General features: G+C 42.6%; 1 protein-coding gene across 6 annotated transcripts in view; it reads left to right on the top strand.

Moving 5' to 3' along the window:
* LOC111263185 (diuretic hormone receptor) overlaps positions 1-22344 on the top strand; it is a 134484-nt gene extending 112140 nt beyond the window's left edge. For 4 of the 6 annotated variants that reach the window (XM_022838073.2, XM_022838071.2, XM_086969497.1 and 1 more), the window contains 5 exons: positions 3964-4140; positions 10341-10408; positions 10536-10736; positions 17404-17526; positions 21165-22344. In XM_022838073.2, the coding sequence (XP_022693808.1) occupies positions 3964-4140; positions 10341-10408; positions 10536-10736; positions 17404-17526; positions 21165-21284 (689 nt within the window). In that variant the 3' untranslated portion in view covers positions 21285-22344. Of the gene's footprint in view, positions 1-3963; positions 4141-10340; positions 10409-10535; positions 10737-17403; positions 17527-19337; positions 19766-21164 lie in introns of those variants that run through there. The other 2 variants (XM_022838069.2, XM_022838070.2) reach the window with 2 other exon arrangements.
* The last annotated feature ends 344 nt before the right edge of the window (positions 22345-22688 follow it).

The raw sequence follows: 22688 nt of genomic DNA on the forward strand, positions 1-22688 counted from the left end.
TTTGATTCTAATCTGCGGTCATGATCAACCACAATGTAATGCGTATGTCATAAATACTATTTTGATCAAACGACGAATTGTGGTAATAAAGTCGTCTAGGTTTCTTCAAAAGCGAACGGGTTACTGATAACAAAAACAAGTGCCATCACGAGTGTAGAAAAACTTCAATGCCTTAGCTTTATAGAACAGACCCATTCATCTCCATGAAGTTGTGCTTCACTCTCGGCAACTTCGTTTATTCAATCTCTCTATCAAACGAACATCGATGCTATCCAATTGTATATACACTCGCTCAAAACGCACTGGCTCATAAATCATTGTAAAGCTTTTATGAGACGTAATTTACTTTCTATGTGAAGGCGTAGCTTTTTAGCAGACGAAACTGACGTAGAAAGATGAGGTGTCTAATTAGCTTGTAAAGTGCGAAAAATACTTCCATATTACCCTATTTTTTGTGATAGTTTCATCATCAATCAACGTTTTCTTTGCAAAGATTCGAAGGCCCGTATAGCCACCGTCTCAGATACCACCAGTTCTGAAGCAAATCGAAGATGAGAGAGCTTCGACTGAGGGTTCCTGTCCATTCCCTCAGCCAAAAGAATCGAAGATATGTTTCGATGTCTTTGAGACAGGGACTGTATGGGCTTTCGCGTTTCTGTACCAAGTAAACGTTGATTTTAGATTTTAATACTATGAAATTTGCTGAATTTTCGAGGCTTAAGAAGTCTAGGGCCATTCGTGTTACTAAATGTGGTGTCATATGGGAGGGCTAGTTTTTCACACTTGATCAAATTTTTGTCGAAGGGTAAAGAAACAAGATAACCAGCTCGCTGCAGTTTTGCCCGTTTCAATGGGAACTTGAGCCATTGAATATCCAGCATATATGACACTGGATGCAATCGATACGAATTTCACAGAAAAATTAGAAGAGCTAAATGCTCCTAAGCTTAGCAGAGATGCGTATATGTGCATATAAGTCACGTAAAATTCAGGTATGGTACCCGTTCTACAATGTATCGTTGTTATTAAGAGGTGTCACGTGTTAATGGAGTTCTAATAAGTTCTCAGGGATAAGGCATCGTTTGCACAAAACAGCATTACGTGGTGGAGGATGACGATCATGAATGAGAAGTTACTTATACTACATAACGATAATAAGTAAACAATATCCATTCTCCTGCGCTGCATATTACTACTGTTTATCGCTACTTCTCGAGCAAAACGCTTGAACAATGTACTTGGACTATTGAAAATTCAGCTTTACATTGTACCGCAGAACTTTATGTGGACCTATAGTAGACTAACGATAACCTTTAACCCGCCTACCTCGACAATGAGTGATTATAAAGTATCGTCTTTAAAGATCATAGCAAGGAAAGTATTGTCTTTTCGACTTTATTGAAAGACTAACTGCTTTGCACGAAATGACTAGCGGCTTCATCTCTGAAGGTAAACAGTTCTACTTTTTGTGGCCGTATGGGTCAACGGCATAGGTTGCTTCGATGGATACTTCTTCAAAATAGAATGAAGTGGATTGCGCCCATTTGAGTCGCATAATAGACGAGTATTGGACAAACATATCAGTATAATGCGTATATTCTTCATGTTATTGATTTAACAAAATGTTAGCCCATATAGACTCACCCCATATGAATAAGGCTATACAAAAGAAGCCTCTATGCTTTTTCTATCAAGAAAACGCTGACTTTAAGAACCACTTATGCCAAACATTCAGAATTTGTATTGGACAGCTTCATTTACACTCTTTTGGGCTTCTGTTGAAAAGGAGTTAAGTTGTGTTGAGTTAAGGGAGTTGTGAAAGGATTTGTTAGTTTTGCTCTAAACTAAAACTAAATCTTATAAAGCAAACCAAATGCAAATTATGATTTATTTGCCTATTACATTAGAAGAACATTGAATTCTCTGCAAAGGATGATTATAGAAGATCCTTGACCCGCTAAATGTCGTGCTCGTTAAACACTTATCAAAGTGATTTACGATTTGAGTCCGCGTGGCGGACTGAAGTAATTGCACAGCGAAACAAATCGTCATAACTGTCAATTCCTAGCGTATCGTCGGAGTTGCGCAGTGTTTATAGATGTATGATATTTTTAAATGTATTGAATTTGTCGATATTTCTATGTGTATCGTGTTTATAAAAAGACCCAAATGTTGCCTCATACGTTAATCAGCGTTACACGCTGTGCGTCGGCCGCAAGTATTTACGCTGTTACCGGTTATGTTGAAGCGACTAGGGCTTTAGCTCTGGCCTCGCTTTGTAGGGGGTGTTGTAGTGGTTAGCAATCAGTGGAGCCGAAATGATACGCTCGTAACAAAGGGCATGCAGCGCGAAACTGTAACGGGAACAAGTATTGCACGTACCGGCTTCTTCATCACAGAGTGAATTCGTGATGGGCAAGGCCATGCCGCAGCGGGAACTTAAGGCTCTAAAAGGGCCTACGGCCTCAATTCCAAGGGAACCCACTTTAGTACACCCTCATTCGCGTCGCATATGTGTTCGATGCATATCAAAAAGCTACATTTACAGCATACCGCCCCCAATGCACAATAATCATTGAAAGTGATAGCCTCCATTTAGCAATGTAGGCGCACGCACGCGTAGAACATAGTTGAGCATAGAAAGAACTGAGTAATGGCACGGTACGATGAGCTTTCATTTGCAGATGTAATGAGTTTTTACGATAGAGCCTTATCACTATCTACGGTTGAAGGACCATAATTTATTCCCTAACAGTATTTGCGAAAAAAAAAAAAAAAAAAACAGCCTTGGAATACTGAACTATCGCCTTAGTTTTAACTATTGCAGCCTTCCTTGCACGTGTTGCATATAAAATGTACTCCCTTAATTATCTGGACTACATTATAAGAACATGAACAATGAGGCTCAATCTTTAGGCCCACGACCGATCTTGCTAGGAGGTAGCGATTCGAACTTTATGCGCTACTTGGACCGCTGCAATCATGGGTCTGTAGATTTTCTAGGTCTTGTCCACTTCCCCAACTACCCTTTCCCGCCAATATAGAAGTTTTCCGTCCGCACCTTACTGCTACGAATTGACCCGATTCTTAGTACCCAGATAACAGTTTCTGGGAGGCTAGGTCAGTTCAACTATCCATAACTTGTAAACTTAGATGCGGGGTACCAATCGAATAATTTAATAAGAAATGCACAGTTTTTTGCGTAGTGCGCCGTTATCATGGCTAGCTCTGATAGAACTCTACCGGAAGCGGTTTACTAGCTGGACGAGGATATACAGATCTCCACTGTCGAATATATAGTAGGCTAAAATTTGTGCTTAATTCGTATGCAGTGGACGAGTAATTTGATAACAGGTAGCAACTGTATTGTGAATATATCAGTCTGCAAGCGACCCGTGGAGATAAGCAGGTTCGTTTTTATATTGACCGTATTGGGGGTTAAAATGGTCACAAAAGACCGAACGCTAGATTGAACCTAATCGGGACTTCCTTGTGAATGTCTACGATGAGTGAAACGTTCTGTAAATAATTTGCTTCCATGTAGTTACCACGGTTAGACTTTGGCTAAATAGTTTCCTCTATTTTACAGCGTTGCCACATTCAAAATATATTTATAGATCGAGTAAAATATAGTATATCATAATTGTTCACATTATCATGTCTGTATTTCGGAATTTCAAGAGTTATATATTCTGTTACAAAAAAGGCAGCACCTACAAACGAGTTTTTACTGCAGTGTAGGCAAGACCTAATTCTCTCTTTTTGCATTAGTTGCCGTAACGGTCGATTTTTTTCCGTGCTTTAGATTCTTGTAGGCAAACTAGGGCCATATATATATATAAGGTAATGAGTACGCAATGGCGGTCGCATTTCTCTACATATGCGATACGCATGTTCAACTTAATAATCTGATCTTCTCTTTCCTTGTTGTGCATTTTATGTTTTTTTTTTCTGTTATTATAGGACTATATCTGTACATCCTGGTCGTGAAGACGTTTTCCGTAGAGCTGGTGAAGTTATCGGCATACATGTTTATCGGCTGGGGCACGCCAGCAGCAGTCGTCCTTTGTTGGGCAATTGTCAAGAAGTCGTACACTACGGACGACACGTTTTCAGAAAATAGCCCTAACGAGCAGACATGTATGTACCTATGTACTGTTACGCATATATAGATAAAATGTCTAATTAGTCCACTTGCAGCTCCAAAATGGTCTCTAGAATGTTTAGGACAGAACGAATGAGACATTGTAGCAATATGTTACATGAGATGTAAATAGTGTTTTACCTATTGGAAAATGCATATTGAAGAATATCACGCCTCAAGGAGCAGAATCATGATCGGTTACGAAAACAGTTTATCAAGCTAGCCTATAATTGTCGCGGTATAGAGACGACACATACGCAATGCATGCATCCCTCTCTCCGAAAACCTTTTTGAAGATTTGACCTCAATCTATATTCAAATAGAATGTACGCCTATGATTTGGAAAATTATTTTGAAATTATGGTACTTGCTTCATACAGATACAATGTGTGCGGTGATAGGTCAACGATTTGTCCTTGGTTCATGTAGATCTGGGTTCGACAAAACGGTTGCCATCGTTTATAGATGCAAACTATTTGCAATATGTTTCTGTCTTTGGCCTACAAGCGTGAGTTCAATCCGAATCCCATACGGATCCTCAAACGAGCCAACAGAATGACTAGCAATTATGCTGTGCCGCAGAGCGCTAGCTTTCCTTCTGTTATGCTGGGTATCATGCCATCGTAAATGTTCGTTCGAAGAAGCCGCAGACCAACTCCAATGGAGGTTTGGGAAGGGCTGCTTGAACAACGGCGATATAGTGCAAGGCGTCTTGTAAAGTGTATTCGACGTTTAAATGCGATTAAGATCCCTTTGCCGATATGTAATACAGTGGACAACGCTAGAAAAACTCAGCTGATATACATTATGATAGACTGAGCATTTCTGCAACAAGGTGACAGGCGGTACAGCATAAGAAGCCAATGTTAGCAAATAAATAAATACTAGCTAAATTTACATACCATATCGTCGTATAACAGTATTTTCCGTCTTCATTAAGGGAAGTGTTCCGTAGAAGCACCGAACTTCAGCGAAGCTTCAACGTATGCCTTTTTTATCCACATATAACAAACGTTTCTAGTTCTGCATCTGGTGCTACCATTAAACGTTGCTTAGTGGCATACTACTGTTATGTCTGTTTATTATCGTCGAATATCTGCTTTAACTATGCTGTGATAATTATACGCATATCTGTAACAGCCGTTTCATGAACGGAGAAAGAATGGGTAAATTAAGAATCGATATGCCGCATGCCCTACCCTAATAATGTTGTCTCTTTAATCCAATGCTCGTATAGTCTTAAAAGTCACAGCCTTCTCGCGCTATGATATATCTTTGCCTTATTTCAAGTACCTTTATATCTCATAAAACTGATGCTATCTCTCGAAGCAAGTTCTGCTATACAAAATTTTACGAATTCGAATTGCCAAGCTATCCCATCACCCCCGCTGGCCTCACCCTGGTTCCGCCAGCAGCCATGAAGCGCTTGTTTCAAACTGCCTACGTTTCCTTGCATAACCGAACAGATCTGGGGGAAAGTCCCTTTGAGCAGCGTCTTAAAGTACTGTTTCCTACTTATTTGTGCATATGTGCGCCATCGCGGACTAAATTCGCTTGCGGTTTTTACGGCTTAAGTTACCACTGCGATGAACTTTGGCGACTGGATCACCGCGTTCGTGACTGTATCATTGTTCGTATCATGTCGGTTGCTTACGCCCCTGTATCAAGACATCGAACCCAAGCAACGGCTGCAGGTAGCATGGCGCCCCTTTTGGATTAAACTAATCAGCTAAAGCAAACTGCCAGAGTGAAGATGACAAAACTCGCTTGCAAAAAAGTTGAATAGAACAATTTCCAATGATGCGACTGTCGCCGCGGAGAACCGTTCAGAGCTCGCGGAATCGCCTCGGTATGATACAGGTTCACCTGCGGTCAATCGACGATTTCGGTCAAGAAATGCTGGAGAACTTAGCCGCTGATGTCCACGTCGAGAATTAGATGGAGACTAGCTGCGAGCTGAAAGCCAAGCGGAATTATGTCTCGCGCATTTCAAGCACAGGGCGCACAGATACGATGCTGCTGGATCGGCCCATGCCGATGTTTCTGCCAATGGGCAGCTCCACTAGCGGCTTTTAGACGCGCATGAACCTGATCAATAACACATGCAGGAATAACAATTGTATGTTTTTCTGGTGTTTACGGAGGTGAGATCCATTAGTGCATCGGCTATGTTTACGAATTAGTTTACGAAGTGGTTTTAGCCCTATAGTGTTGCGAACGCTACCGATGGATTGGTAGCTCCGATCAATTACCTACGTAGCTGACCACGAAATTCGATCAGGAGCCAAATTATCGGTGACGAGAGTTATCCGAGTGCACCCAGGTCGTTTGACTCAAGTGACGAACATATTGATGTACAAGGAAATGGTTCATCTCTCAAAAGTAAAATCAGCAAATCAGCTGTTCAGTCAGGTCCTAATACACAAGTTCAGTAACGTCACTGACCGAATTGGATGTTTGACTAGCTAAGTACGCGTTGACGTACGAGACGGCAGCATCCACGAACTGCGTAAAAATGCTGAGAACATACACAGCGTCGCGTGAAACGAGCACACGGACGAATCGAAAAAGCTTATTCCTTGCCTACTTAGAGCGTTACATGAGTTACGAGCGCAGGTGATAATCGCTTCACAGACCGAACATCTAGACTATTTGCTATCAAGTTCATTCTCGTTGTGCCAGCATTGATTCACGACACAACAGTATCACTGGCGGCAACGGCAAACGGGCTTAGTGACAAGTCGAGGTTCTTTGGTGGGCTTCAGCGAAGTACAAGTCTATCAGATGTATAAAGACCTTGCACGTTATATCTTTCGCGGGACGAACAATGAGACATGCACTCAGCATCAGTTGTGCTAGTTACAATGATGTCAGTGACGACTGCCCTGTGCATGATGTAGGTACAGAGCTACCTCACCCTTCATCGAAAAACTCCGACATATCTGATCGCAGTGTAAGTTAAGCTTAAGCTTAAAAAAAACTTAAAAGTGCTTAAGCCAGCAACACTTACTGCCCCGAGATATCATATTTGCCTCACTCACACAGACTCAGATCGATGTCGCATTACGGCTACGAATTCGAAATCATTGTGGCCTTTATGTGCACTACTGATACCGTTCAGGTTATCAGATAATTTGATGATCCCCAGACGAAGTATTCCACGACCAATGCTTCTGAATTACCAGTTGGCATCGATTAGCTTTTAGCCAGTATTATGCGGACTTTTAGGTGGGTAACTGAAGCTACAGCTCTCAGTGATTTGAAACTAGGGCAGGTGATCGTTGTACCTATTCGATCTGGAGCTAGCCGGACTGATATCGTGCGCACGCATACAATGTACTACGTTGTCTCATTCATTAAGCCAGTACCCACTATAAAAATACTCTATTCGCCGGAGATTCAGGGGTCTAGCGAACCCATACTGTCTACCAACGGCGTCAAATCACTAAACCAATTTTATGATGGCTGCTCTTATATAGTTTCGATGTTTCAGAATTACGAAACAACAGGAATACTGTGTTGACGAACCACTAGTCCTTCGCAATCCAGGAACATTTGATAGCTACGGTCAGGAAATTTCCTCGTTTGTCACTAACGGCCTCGCTTTCGAGTGGAAGGTAGCTTGCTGAGCAAGATCGAATATATTAAATACCTCATTACGTAGTCGTCACCGGCGTAACAAGCGTAACAGAAAGACAACAAGTCATATTCGGCTACTCCAGACCAGTGTTACTCAATTCATACTTAAGGCAGTTGCCGTTTAAGTTGCCGTTAAAGTTATAGAGTAGCTCTGTCGGTAAACAGTACCCGTGCATATATGGTGCTAAAATCTAATCTAAACATTTTCGTTTGGAAAGGGCCAGCCGATGACAGTTTTCCCTGTTAGCAAAATGAGCAAAGTCGCACAGAAAGCATTACGTGGAATTATCAAACGTGTCAAAGCTCTATGTACACACCAGTTATGTGACTCTTTCTATGTGTGCTATGTAACTGCGACGGAAAAAAATTCCCCCCAAATTTTCGTCAATATCATGCTGGGGTTTGGTTTGGCCAGCGTACAACCATCCAAAATTCATGAGCAATAGTCGATAACCTTTTGATTGGTTACGGGCTTTGCGGTAGGATAATAATTTTTTTCCCTTGATATTTTGACGCTGGAACTCTTGCGTATTGGGACTGGATAACTCACGGATTTTGAACGATATGTACATTTCACACCAGTACAACACGACTGTTACGAAAATTACGGCATATCACCGTAACGTTTTTGGTGATCTTTTTGAGGTAGCGTATGCTGCTGCGGCCTAGCTGCAATGGAGTTTTGCAGAAGCTCTCAACAAATGTTCGCTCCCGTAATCTTCACTGGGCGTCTTACAACAGTCTCTTCCACGACGCCACCATCACAAACTTCGATTGTTTCAGCAGTTGGGAGAGGGCTGCGACATACTGAAGTTCATCACTCACTGCCGCCGTAAGCCACTTCCGCCCGATTCTGAGCAACAAAATATTCGATGGACCCAAGACGCTTTTTGTTTTACGAACGAGCAGCAAGCAAAGCAGAGAAGAACGGGCCGATGAATCTAAGCTAATTCATTTAGCTAATCGACCATGCTCCAGTTTCCTAGGGCAATGACGCGGCTTATGAAGGGGTCGCATTTCAGTTACGGCGAGATGAATCCTATAGTAATACCAGGGGCTTCTTGTCTACATAGCCTTCTCGTGCAACACCACCATCATACGTATCACCTTCTTGGGTGTTTTGTCAGCCCTCAGTCGTCGTGTTTGAATCATTTGGGCTCGTAAAGTGATTAAATCGCGACTTCACGGGTGCGTCACATTTCAGAAATCCTACGGGCCACCGTCAACTAAATTCAAGAACCGTGTCAAGGAAACTGGGTTACAGCGGCCCCTTCTAAGCATGCATGATAGAGAGTCCAGCGTAAATATACGTTACCTTGTTAACTTGCACAAGCATACGTGCCGTACATTTGGAACTCGTACCATCAAAGGCTACCATTGACAGATTTATTTAACGCTGGCTCGATATCTTTCTTTTCGTACCCGGATCTCTCATCTCTGACAACGACTGTTAGTTTCTTAAAGTCACGAATGACATGAGGAATCTGTTGAACTCAGTGCGCGACTCTGAGCTGCTGGCACAGCGAAAAAACAAACTTCCGACTGCCCGCACTTCGTGGCAAAGGGGAACTTATAGGTCGACTATCGGTACGGTAGAGCTGGTGCTCACTAATACTCTCTTCAGTACCCTAATTAATTTCGAGGAACCACACAGCATTATAGGTGAGCTTGTCACTGTGGTTAATCATCGCCCGTTGACAACCTTGATAAGGTTATCGATGAGCCCTTCACAGTGACGACAGCCCTTTTCCTAGATGGCGGGCTGACTAAGCCTGCACTGTTCTGTCCTGCCGCTTGATCGGGTCGGAACCATTGGAGCGGTGCCAGATGATATTGTCCGGTAGTTTGTGATCCTGCAACGTACAATATTGTGATAGTAAAGCGTAAATTACGCCAATATCGACCATAAGGACAAGTAAAGAGTGGTAGAAGCGGAAGATGTCTGCCTACTAAGAGAAAACAACGTACGTGAAGTTTGTCAAACACGACGATCTGGCAATTGCTATACTTCTTAGAAGCCTCTGTAGATAAGTAATAATTTATCCTGTTCGTGATGCTGAGATCTAAGATATGACTTGGCAATATGGAGTCGTGTGTGATCATCATACACTTGATCCATTTTGTTAAAATGTGTCACTTCAAATTGGAACTGTCGGATAGTTGTGTTGTCATAATTATCTATATTATCCTGTATTAGCTGTATCGTAAAGAGAGAAATAAATGAAGTTGGCGTGCTGTACATCTTATAATACGTAAACCTGACTAACTGATAACAGTGATCCGTACAAAAATAAAGCAGACGCGAAGTATAGAGCATGCTGAGCGGTACTACGAGACGCTGGCGTTTTCTCTCTAGTCGGATGGTCTTGGAGCTTATAGCTTTCATATACTATAATATATCCGTACGTTGCTTGAGATGTTCTCTAAGCATCTGTTGACGTAATTATTTCCAATATGTTACTTTTTTTTTTACCCATGTTGCTTTTTCGTCTCTACTATGTACATATATATGACAATAAAATGTTAATTACGATGGATGAATTATAATTGATTTCAGATTGTGTCTGGCGGGTACCTGATATGTACGATCTCATCTTCTCAGTGCCCGTTATTGCCGTGCTAATTGTAAGTATTACCGTCTCGAAACGAGGTAACGTCAGATGTCTATTCCTGTTTCCTCGTCCGCTCGTATCTCTGACCTGCCTGTCACGCCTGTTTCGCTCGTACTATAATGTACGCCGTGTGATTACAGATCAACATCTTCTTTTTGGCGCAAATTATGTGGGTGCTAATAACAAAGCTACGGGCTGCTACAACAGCAGAGTCTCAGCAATACAGGAAAGCCGCTAAAGCCCTGCTTGTTCTGATTCCGTTGCTCGGGGGATGCTACATACTTGTCATCACGACACCAAACGAATACAAGTATCTACAGGCACTCTTCATACCCACTCAGGTAAATGAATCAATTCGGGGTTACAATGTCTTCCGAATATAGTCTAATCTTTGCATATATATCGATACAATTTTTCAGCAAGGGGTGCCTGCCACCAAAGATATTATTAGTAGAATTGCTTCAATGCGCTGAACCGCACCCAACGCGAGAATATTATTTAGTTATTAGGGTCAACTGCTTAGCACGTCTTACTTACGTGGTTGCTGGAATCGATTTCCGCTTAAAATGACAGCGAACTCTATATTATAAAGTTATAATGATTCATTTATTCTTTCATTTCCGTCATATCATACTTATGTTTTGCTTTTTGAAAAAATTAACTCAATAAGTTAAATATTGATCATGTGAAACAATATAATTTAGATGGTAAACTGGCTGCGAGACAGCATAAGTCTCTCACCAGGTCACGAAAAAATTACTGTAGGCTTTTCGTTTAGCCAAAGACCACTTGTTGACAAGTTTTACATGAGCGGTGGAGCAACTTGAGTGTCGCAGGGTCGGAAGATGCGAAAATATTTATCGTTGCATATATTTGCTCTAATCCATCGGCTTGGATTTACAATCTCCAATCGATACGACCGCAATGACACCAGTGGTGACGGGTTTATACATATAGAGGATATTATTAACAGATGTAGCAGACGCAGGTCAGATCATTATTTCACATTGCCGTTGTACGGGTAAATCGAAGTCGGGACAAGCGCACTTCAGCTTCTATTAGCTATACGCCACTGCTCCGTTCGGAACGCGGGTCTGATATACATACCAGGCACGCTTTGAGCCTTGTGACGACAGGGCAGCTGATATCACTACCTGCCGTTAGTGAACAAGCTAAAAGCGTATATATACAGAGCGGCTATGAAAGCAATTTATATGTATTGATTCGAAGCAAACTCTAGTATCCTTACACCGTCGAGCCACGACGAGCTGTATAGTGACAGCCACTATCTAATATGGCGATGCGATTCGGAGTTGGCTGACATCAGAATTCTACTGCTGTTCTAAAAAGGAAACGAACAATATAGGAAGCGTACAAGTATCTAATTTACTAAAGATGTAGCATATGCATTTGCCCTGCTTTCATCGTTTTGTATTAGATAGACAGAACTGATCGACTGGGTCAGTCATCGAATCAAACTCACCGGGAGATCTTTACGAAAACAATATACGCGCCTAAGCTAACTTTTGAAAATAATTCTGATGACTTTTTACGTCGTATTAGTATAGTTAATTCTCTGTTTTGCAGTGGACTACTTCCCCCCCCCCCCCCAACCCATTGGATTGGAACACTAAACTTCTTGAGTTAACCAATCCAAACAAACACAGAGGTGTTAAGCGCTGGAATATTGATCTTCCAGCGGGGTCAGTATTAATATAATTGTCATGGATGCAATCTACGATGCTTTGAAGTAACTATAACAGGTTCAGCTTCCCTCAGATAAAATGAAATTACGTACTTTAATCTGCACACATTCAGTACTATAAACAATACAACGGTGATGATTTATTTTTGGCCACTACCTGTTGCACAGTATTGTACGCCATAAGGTCTTCTTTATCTCAAGCTAGGTTCTGGCATTATGACCCCTGTAGTAAGAGTTACGCTTCCGCTAGGTCCAGGAAGCTCGAAGCTGGCCATCTGATTTACCTCAAAAGCTATTTGCGCTTTGACCTTAGGGAAAAGTAGGCCCTTTGTCGAGAACGAAAGTTACTTTCCCGAGTGAATATAGTAAGCCTTTAAAATGTTTCCCATATATTGCCACTGGCCAATGCAACGATAAGGGCTGCCTATCTACTTTAGTCTCCATCTGCTAGCCAGGTCTGCGCGCTAATCCCCGCGACCGCGAAGTGCAATAGCTGCTCATTTATGAAGCGTCTATACCACGTCCTCCTGTAGCTTTCTTTGCGCGTGAGACGCACAAATGCTTTACGAATAAACTCACTCCTATCCAAATTGAAATTTCCTTTGTGCAAGGCTTGTTTTCCAACTATTGAAGGCAAGAACAAGGTACGTGAGCACCAGTCCAAGCACATGAGCTAGTCTGGCTGCAAGGAACAGGAATCTAGCCTAGTAAAATGCTTCCCTTGCTGGATGTAAGAGCGAACACCGCTTAGGCCGGAGACATTATATTAACAACTTTCGACTGAGACTGCGCCATATAGCCCAGCAAAAGGATTATCTAGTCTTCAGAAACGGGGCCCCGAGTAAGCCAAACGATCGCGATCAGTCCTCTACCAGACCAGATAGCGTTTGGCATATTGAGTAATGGGCTGATATCCAATCAAGATATTTTCAAGCTAACCATGCGTACCACAAAATCAGTGCGATCTGAATATATTTACGACAGCTTTGATCCAGCCAGTGACTGTTGGTTCCAACGATTTTCAGATAATACTGTACAGTAGAACTGCATAGATCTTTTAGAGATCTCTTAGTAATTTCTTTTTATGCATCATACGTTTACATTCGCGCCATGTTTTGTCTGGCGCTGGAAAAGGATTCGTGAGCCTCTAGAGATTTATGAAACACTGCCTGATAAAAAGGTTATAACTACACTGCTCTCAGTTTAGTCGTTAGGAAGAATGGTGCCCTAGCAAAAGAGATATAAGTGAGAGCTCTATTTTATTTTGCTATATTCTGCATACTACATGTTATAGACGCATAGAACTTGCTTAGATTTAATTGTATACTATCGCAGATTTCATTAGCGCTCGCACCTCGTTAGAAGCAATAAAGCTTTGCTACTAGATTTATAGAACACGGTTAAATTCGTAATAGACATATAACGAATTTGCCCCCCATTTTGTTCAAAATCATATGGCGATATACGTGTTTCAAATGATACACAGATCTCCAAACGATGCTGACCAAAGCTGAAGCATTTCTTTATTGTTTAAAATGATATTACTGAAGTAAGTATGCGCCATTTTGAAAGTTTTTTTTTTTTTTTTTTTGCTAACACCTCATTTCAATCACTGGAGAACCTCTATGAAATGTTATGACAAACCCTGGTTCTATTGGAACTAAGTGAACATGAGTTAGAAGGTTTTGCCTAGGCCGAAGTCAATGATGGACTAATAGTGCAATATCCGAAATGTACGACGAATATACTAGAAGCTCTCATCGAAATTTGCCGAGTAGATAAAAAATGTATGTGGTTTGTAAAATTCTCATAATGGAAGATGACACCTCTTCTGTTCACTAATTGCAGTCGACTTTTTCTACTGGCTTGTTGTGATCTCGCTAGCTGTTGGAAGCAGAAGTCTGAATGAATTACTTCTCCAGGCGGCAGCACCTCATATTCTGTCCTAGTACCATCAAACGACAGCATCACTTCCTTTCGCATCTGTCTGGGCTTTGCCTTATTTGCACATTATTCATCATATATAATTCACCTTTCATGATCCATAATTAGTCTTTTTTAAAAAAAAAAAAGTCTAAATTTCGTTTTGTTTCTGCGTCCTTTTGCGTTGATTTATGTGACATCCTATCTTCCAGCTCTTCTCAAAAATTGCTTGATGGTAGTCCTTGGTGGTAAATCCTTGGTGGTAAATCCTTGGGGATATCATGGCTGTTCGCGTATCGGTCTTGCTCAACTAGTTGACAACTACGAGGAGCATTTTTAATATCGTAATTTCCAGAAAGAAAACAAAAGGACAATCTTTGAGTCGTTTCGACCATAAGCAGTTCCGTTCTTTATGCGATATTTGTACATTTGTCGTCGTAAAAGTGTAAAACATAGCAAAACTTTGCAAACATTTCTCTTCGAGGCGCCTTATCTCCAGTTTTAATAAAGGCATTCTAACAATTTTAGCTGGTACCATCAAATCCGAGCCGTTAAGTAAGAGCAACGTTGAACGAACGCGATTCATATTGCCCGCGACATGCACCTTTAAAGGCACAGAGCTAAAAAACTTTCCAGCAGTATATTAGGAGAAGTGATGTATTTTGTCTGCTATTCTAGCGAGCGTGCGTTCACTTGTTGTGTTTGACACGAATAGCAAGCAGCCTGTTGTTTCGGGAACAAAATCACAAAAACTCATTGTCTCGTAAATAGGAAGCTCGTTCTGATACGATCGTCTCATACGTTTTCTAATATGTCTTCGTGTTGGAGGGACCCGTTATAGACTTTCTTGAGTACCGAAATTCGATGATCTACTATATCGCGACTGAGTGCGCGGCTGCCATGGAAACATCAAGCGAAATGGCAGAAACACGACAGGACAACCTCTGTAAAGAATCCACGGCATCAGCACTAATATTTTCGAGCTGGGCTAAATTCTAGCTAACTATTGCATTTCACTGATATGGTATATCGGGATGGCGTAATGTTGCAGATTTTTAGAATTTCCAGTTGAAATCTTGCAGGGTACGGTGAGAGATTTGTCAGTAAAGTTTGTTATTCTTTGGTTACCAGTAGTCCACGATTTATTGCACTGTGACTTAGCGCATGGCTGCTGAAAAGACATAAACAAAGTCCTGTATACTAGAAGAAGGAGAGCAGGGCATGAGAACCTTTGTTAAAACCCTAAGGCTTAGTGAGAAGAATGTAAAGATGCAACTTTGAAAAGCTTGGCTTTTTGATGCGCACTTCGACCAGCCTGATACGCCTGGCATGCCTGAGTGTTCAAGAACGCCGCGGATATAGGTCTTGTTAAAATCATTCTGAAGTTTCCCTTCCTTCTGAATTCCTTCAAGAATGAAGCAGCAACACGGCGTCTTCAATTCGTTAATGATGAGAAAAACGTTCAAGAACGAATCATTAGATGTCTCCATTATGAACATGACTAAATTTTCTGGCAATACAAGGGACTTAGTTCCATCACACCTCTTTCAGAAAAGCGGATTGCTTAATCATTAAGTGTTTCGTACGTAGCGCCAGCTGGCTGAACATTAGCGTGTTATGGACTAACGACTTACTGCCGCATCGCAGGCCAGATTTCAATCCGCTGGAGTCTTACGTGCGGAGCTTAACAAACTCAAAAGAATTACATACATAATATTAACAGCTCGATATGGAAACCATGCTTTATCGTCAGATGTAGGAAATACGTAAATTCAGTATTCTCGAAGCTGTTTAGAAGAACCATTTTTAGTAAAAAAAAAAAAAAGTCTCACAGTGCTGCTCTTCTCTCCCATCGGTTGAATAGCCCATATCTTTGGTGTGAGCTTTTTTTCCAGATCGTTGCCAGCTTTCTTTCACAAGCAAGTTGACCATTGCAAATCAATGTACAGTTGAAGTATCCATTCGGGACTAATTGTTTGTTCCGTCGTCTAGCCTTTGTGTCAGTGTCTAACACTGAGTGAACCAAAACAAATGAGACCTTTGATTTTTAACCCCTTCGCGGTGAAGTTCGATCACGGGGCACGCTGTTACGGCAACCTGTGCCTTTGTTCGCCCGCTAACGCCCTCTCCAGCTCTGAAATCATTCGGTACTGTGGCGCCACTTCTGCACGTACATAACAAGCATGCACCCTCCACAAAGGAAAAGCAAAAAAATACGCACGCACAGTATATTATTCGAATCGTACATGCTGGTCTGGGCAGAGACAAATGAGGAGGATAAACCTCGTAAGGTCGACCGGCTTGTTGCGGTCATGGCGGCATTATCGAATGCATAGTTATAAAAGACGGGATTTGTAGATGCAGTGACATCCCTCTCTTTCATCGGACCGCCTCTGCGTTCAAAGAAGGACAAAGTGCGCAATCGATGCGTGCGGTAGCGGCTTTTCGTCCCGACTCTGCTGGCTGCCGAATCGTGTCTAAGTCAATATTGTTGCTGTTCAGTGTTCATTGTAAACCTTTCAAACTGCAAAATCCTTTAGTTCTTAGTGGACCTACGAGACCTAACTCTAGGTATGTGAAAGGGGTCAGTGAACTAGAACTAAGGTAGGAAACTTGAGTATCACCCGAGATTAACAGTGGAGAATGCACCGAGGTCATTGGACGACGTCTGAAGTCAAAAAGGCTTTTATAGGACAAGAATAATTGACTGAAAGTCAGCAGAGGGCGACGGCCATACTTGGGGGCCAGAATGTAGCCAGCGAATAGAAAAGACGGACAAGTAACGGCAAACGCTTTCGAACGCCAGGTAAAAGTACTGCGAAAACATTATTTACAGGTTGCTAACGAGGCCAGTTATGGAAATATTTTTTTGGAAAACAAATCTATGGTTTCTCGACGATGTGGCTTTTTGCTGATTCGTCAGAATATGCTTCCTCCATTCGGATGTAGCATGTATGTAGGATCAGCAGTTGGCCTTACACATACAGTGTACATATTTTAACATATATCGGCCTTCGCAAAATCGCAGAACGTATACCATATGCATTACAGTGCTCTTCCTCATACAGCGAACAAATGTCTGTCGAATTCTATTTTGCATAACCCTAACGAATCAAACTAATATAATTCTTCGAGCGAAAAGTATGGTTCTTTGTACTGCTGCTGTGTTAGTTACTTTTCATTTAAACGAAGGTTACCCGATTCCGATATAACTTACTATCATTTACCAGTAGTTGAGTTTGGCATGTTGTATGTGTATTATTACTGTTTTCTTGTTGCTTTGTCGTGTGATGCAGCTTGTCTGTCTTTCTGGTACGTGCGTGTCGATCACTGTTGTCATGATGATGTCCTTTTCTCTGTCTGTATCTCTCAAATTTTAGGGTTTGACGGTAGCAGTGTTGTACTGTTTTATGAACGGCGAGGTGCGGAACTCAGTGCGCCATCACATCGAGCGTTGGAAAACGATGCGGGCGCTCGGCAGCCATCACGGAGCGCGGCACTCGGTATCGATCTCGTACCGCTTTCACCATGCCACCAACACCCCAAACCATCATAATAACCATCATACTAACAAGGCAACCACTACAACCCTCAATAATCACCAAAACCAAGCTATCAGTCATCCCGTATTAAACCATATCACCGGTAGCAGCAGCAGCAGCAGCAGCAGCAGCAACTTTTCCAGCCCGAAGGCAGCAAACATACCCCTTCTACCACCTTCTACTACAAGCACTAACAGGAACAATAACACGACCAGCAGCCGTAACAACAATAACAGCAACAGTCTCCACAATCTAACAGGTACTACCAATAGCACTCCCACAAGCATTACAAATCCCCTCTATCTAAACCCGATAATTTACCGCGACCATTCTCACTTGCAAAAGCAAAGTGACAATGGCAACAGTGGCCGCCATCGACGGACATCCACAACAACACCTCCATCGACTGTGATGGCCGCTACGATGGTAAGCCTGTTATTGTCGAACCATTCGACTAGCAGTGTCAACAGCCCCACGACAAATGGTTCTGCGGGTGATCGTTGCCCTCATGTTGCTGCTGCTGCTGCTGCCAGCTTTTCAACAACTACAATGAGTAATCCTGCTAGCGTCAATAACTCCACAGATACTATTACAGACTACCACATTGGCCAAGGCATGAGTAAGCCCCAGTTGAAGAAGCCGTTCATTGGGAATGGGCCCAACACCGTTTTAGTTCCTTCGCCCACAGTAACTGCAAACGGTGTAATCACCCATTCTTTGCTGACCACAACACAATTTGGTAGCAATAATAATAACAACAATTTCACAACGAGAAACACCTTTAGCACTACGTTCAATGGTACTGCTCACACTAAAATCACCCCCACTAGTTCCACCGAAACCTCAACAACAACAACAACATCATCATCATCATCATCTCCACTTTTGTTCAATTCAGGAGCAGCAGCAGCAGCAGCAGAAATAATTCCAAACGAACCGTTACCCCTTTGCCGATCTGCTTCGCTCGCCACTAACTGCAGTAATAGTAAAATGCAGAAATTGCAGCAGCGACCGCCGGCAGTCAAAAATCACATTAGTAGTACTGGTAGCCACCATTATGTCGTTGTAGCTATGCTAAAATCGGTGGACGGCTCTCACGTTACTGATACGGCAAATGATTACCACGTTGGCAATGCATCTGTTGCTGCTGTTAGTGTTCATGGTGATGATGATGGTGAGGTGGCTGTCGGTTGCGATGATTTAGATTATGCTGATCATGATAGTGATGATGAAAATGATGAGTTTGGCGTTGATGGACTTGAGGATAGCCAGCGCCACCTCGTGGGCTGTGATGGTCTTGCCGGTAGCAGGTCGGATGCAAGTGCTGATAAGAGCGGCCGAAACAGCTGCAGCGGCAAGGCCAGCTGGCCACCAGGGTTAGGAGGTGTGGGGGTTGGCGGCGGCGGTGGTAGTGATTACGGGAACGAGGGCGGCGTCGGAGCCCCCTGCGCTACTCTGGCAGGTGGTGCTGAGGCCGGACTGCCGGGCAGTGCGCGTTATGGCCTGCTTAGCTCTCTTGGCTCGGTCGGTTCCGATATCGGCGAGCTGGGCGATCTGGCCTGTTGTAGATCGCCTCTCTACGGTTTATCACCGGTATCGTTACCTGAACAAACTGGCTTTCTACTCCCGAGTTCCGTTCATATTGCTAATAAGGTTCACGCACCCACCGGCGTCAGTTTGGCCACCATCGACGTTCCTGCGGTCGCCTTGGTTACCACTACCACTAACAACAATATCAGTCATAACGAGAACAACCGTCAACTACTTCACAGGACTTCCGAACGAAGACGGTAATCACCATCACCTCGCCTAAGCGGTGTGGCCAACGTAGAGGCAACTTATAAGGCAGAAAAGTTTGCGTCCGCCATTGCCAGCGTGTGGGTTAGCGCTTCGATCGACTGGGAGTACGATCCTGCACTTGTCTCCGCCGGATGACGCCCGCGAACCATGCGAATGTCGCTCACACAGCAAAAGAAGTTCCGCACAGCCGGTCGTCGTCCTGCGTATCTCATATAAATGCGTGTTCACGAGAGAAACGTCGAAATGCTCCAAAAATTACTGGAAGTGTATTATTTAGAAGATGCAATAAGCTCACATTTGTCATTTCGGATATTACAACTCATATTAAAAGCAGGCAGAAGAGTAACGCTTATAGATCACTAACTATTTATGCCAAACAAATAATTTGAAGTCGTGCTTACGATTGGATTCTTCACTTCTGCAATCTGAAACATTTCTATAATTTTTCGGTGCAATTATTCGATGTCCCCGTATCTGTTCTCTTGTCGCTATTTGATTGCCAGCGCTGGATAGGGCCGCCGGGATCCCCGGATCAATCTCTCGTCTGAATACCGGTAACTGATTGAGATCTCGTGTGCATGGAAAGTGCAACGAGCTGTTTGTGCGTAAAGGTTTCATTCGGGTGACATGTGCGGCTGTTCTATATGTCAATCGTGTATCTGTTCGTGACGCCACGTATTCACTTTACTGCGTACGACCTCACCGATTTAGTAAATGTTGTGTGAAGCCGATCCCGACCCGCCCACGAAGCAAGCACACTACGTTCGTCCTTGCATATTAGAAGGTTCCCAAGCCAGACTGAATGTCAAGCAGATGCATCAATCACAGGATGAAAAAGAACTCGATGACGATACACGAAGCTAGAGATGTATTGCCACCACGTCACACCCTTCCGCATGCTATTTACTGCATATGTCTGAGAATGCGCTGAAAGTAAAAGGAGTAACCCTGGAGGCCATAGAGAGATATATCGCTTGCCTGCAATGAGCCCGATGCTATGTATGACTGGTTCCATTTCAGTTATTTCGCAACTGATTCGCTCGTTAGTGAATTATTGCATAAATAACTGTTCGGTTGTCGGCACGCTGATCCGACCTTCAGCTATGCATCAGCATATAAAATGCCTGAACTGAAAATCAGAGAACTGAAAGTATGAAAACGATCATGGAGGACATGAAGATGTGTAGGCATAAAGGAGTTTAATTAACGACTACATGTTCATTCTTGTCACCCTATGTAACGGTGATGCAGAGTACGTCTATTTGCGCTGGCCCGTAATCTTGGCATCGCTTCACTTCAATTCACTTCACTTACTTATGCCCCTGTTTGCGTCTTTGTAAATGCCTGTTATTCGTGTTTTTGTGCTTTTTTTATGTCAAAAAGTCACGAAGCTCGAAGCCCCTTCCTCCAGAATTATCCGCGCGATACCCTACGGTTAACCCGTATCAGTCGTGGTCTCCCCTCGTGCTGTCTGTCCGACAAGCAAGGCCTGCATATAACGCATGCATCCTAGGGGCCAAATGAAGTATATTCGGCCAACAATGACCCTTGAGGAGCAAAAGAACAAACTGGCAAGTGAATTATCGATAAATCTAACATGTACCATTTTTTTCTGTGTTGTCTTATCTCTATCCCCTAACACAACGTAACGTTTGTGTCACCGCTTGCATTGCTGCTTCTCATCCGGATTACATCGCGTTACTGGGACGGGATTTTATTCCCCGTTAACTTCAACTTCGGCTAATGTTGAGTTGCGTTACATATGTATATTGCAATGCACCACGTTGCTGCCGCTGCAGCGCCTTTACAAAGATGACCGAAGAGAGTCGCGTCATACCAGAGCGGGAAGCTGCGTGTCCTTCACTACTTCAGTGACCTGTGCCAACAATGCACTTAACTACAAGGACGATGAAGTGTAACGGCGTTAAGGAGGAGGAGGGGCAAAGGAGAGCGTGGGAGGAAGTAACTGGAAGAAAGGAGTTCGCTTATATTATTTTTGGCTAGCCGGAGATAGGTGCAACAAATGCGTAGGGATTAACCACAAACTGTACACGAAAGTCATAGTGGTTACCACAGCGAATAGATGTTTTCGAAATTAAGAAGTGTTGCATTTACCGAACCAGCTAGCGTATGTAGGGACGAGCATAATCTAAGCATTTACATGAGTTCTTCTTCAAATGTCATTCGCGCATCGCAAAGTTGCCAACCAGAACGCTATAGACTACTCGTTTACATAGAACAGGGACAAAACTAGAAATCAATACTAAACCGATCCTTGAACACAATCAGCCTATCTGCAAACACGTATCGACATAATAAACTTGTTACAAATCTCGACCGCTAACACCTAGCCTCTTGTAAAGGCCCAAACACGGCCGTCGCGTATAGCTTTTGAAAGACTATTGTAATTGTTACATTACAACTGTACAGTTCAATTCATTTTGTCATTCAGCTGCATAAAAACGGCGGCGCAGGGATCAGCTAGAGAAACATACGGGCATATTTTCCAAGAAAAATCGAATCAGTCGGATCAAACAATAACAAAAAGATGATGGATGGATGGATGGATGGATGGATGGGTGGATGGATGGATGGATGGGTGGTGAGAACTATATTCTTGGTTAGCAGACATTCAGTACTTCGAAGGCATTTACCAATAGCAGACCGAGAACGAAAATTGACGGAATAGCGAAGGGACGTTTACATTTAGGCTGGTATGGATCGACATCAATTGGCTATCCTAACGAGAGAAAGATTAACTGTGAATGGTTTCATAAAAATCCTACAAAAAAAAGTTGTAAGCAATAAGAAAATTTATAACTTCGTAGCATGACTACTATTGAAGGCAAACAAAAACGACGATGTCTGCCACAGTACCCGACACAAAAGAGTTACTACGAAGGAATGACAGGAGATAAATGTATGCGTATTACTGTTGTTATTATGAAGATTCAATACCTTATAAAGAGGTAAACGAAAGCAGACGTGTATTTACTTGTAATTATAATTATTAGTACCACTTAAAGTGGCGTAATGATCCATTAGAAGATAACAAACGAAAATACAAGAAAGTAATAGATATACTACCAAATAGTTTAACAAATACATAGTAGCGGCGAGTATCCGTCCGTCGCCGCAGTGATCTGTTCGAGCAGAAAAGAGCCTAGGTGAAATAATCGGTTAGGTCAAATAAAAAAACTTATATGAAGCACAAGCTGGAAAATCCAAGAAGGTATTATTAACAATCGCTTGGCAACTGAATGAGTAATATTACTTAGGTAATATTTTTCACGTTTGCGACTTGTTCTTTAAAAATGCTAATT

The sequence above is a fragment of the Varroa jacobsoni genome, unplaced genomic scaffold (assembly GCF_002532875.2).
Source record: "Varroa jacobsoni isolate VJ856 unplaced genomic scaffold, vjacob_1.0 scaffold_742, whole genome shotgun sequence".
NCBI lineage: Eukaryota > Metazoa > Arthropoda > Arachnida > Mesostigmata > Varroidae > Varroa > Varroa jacobsoni.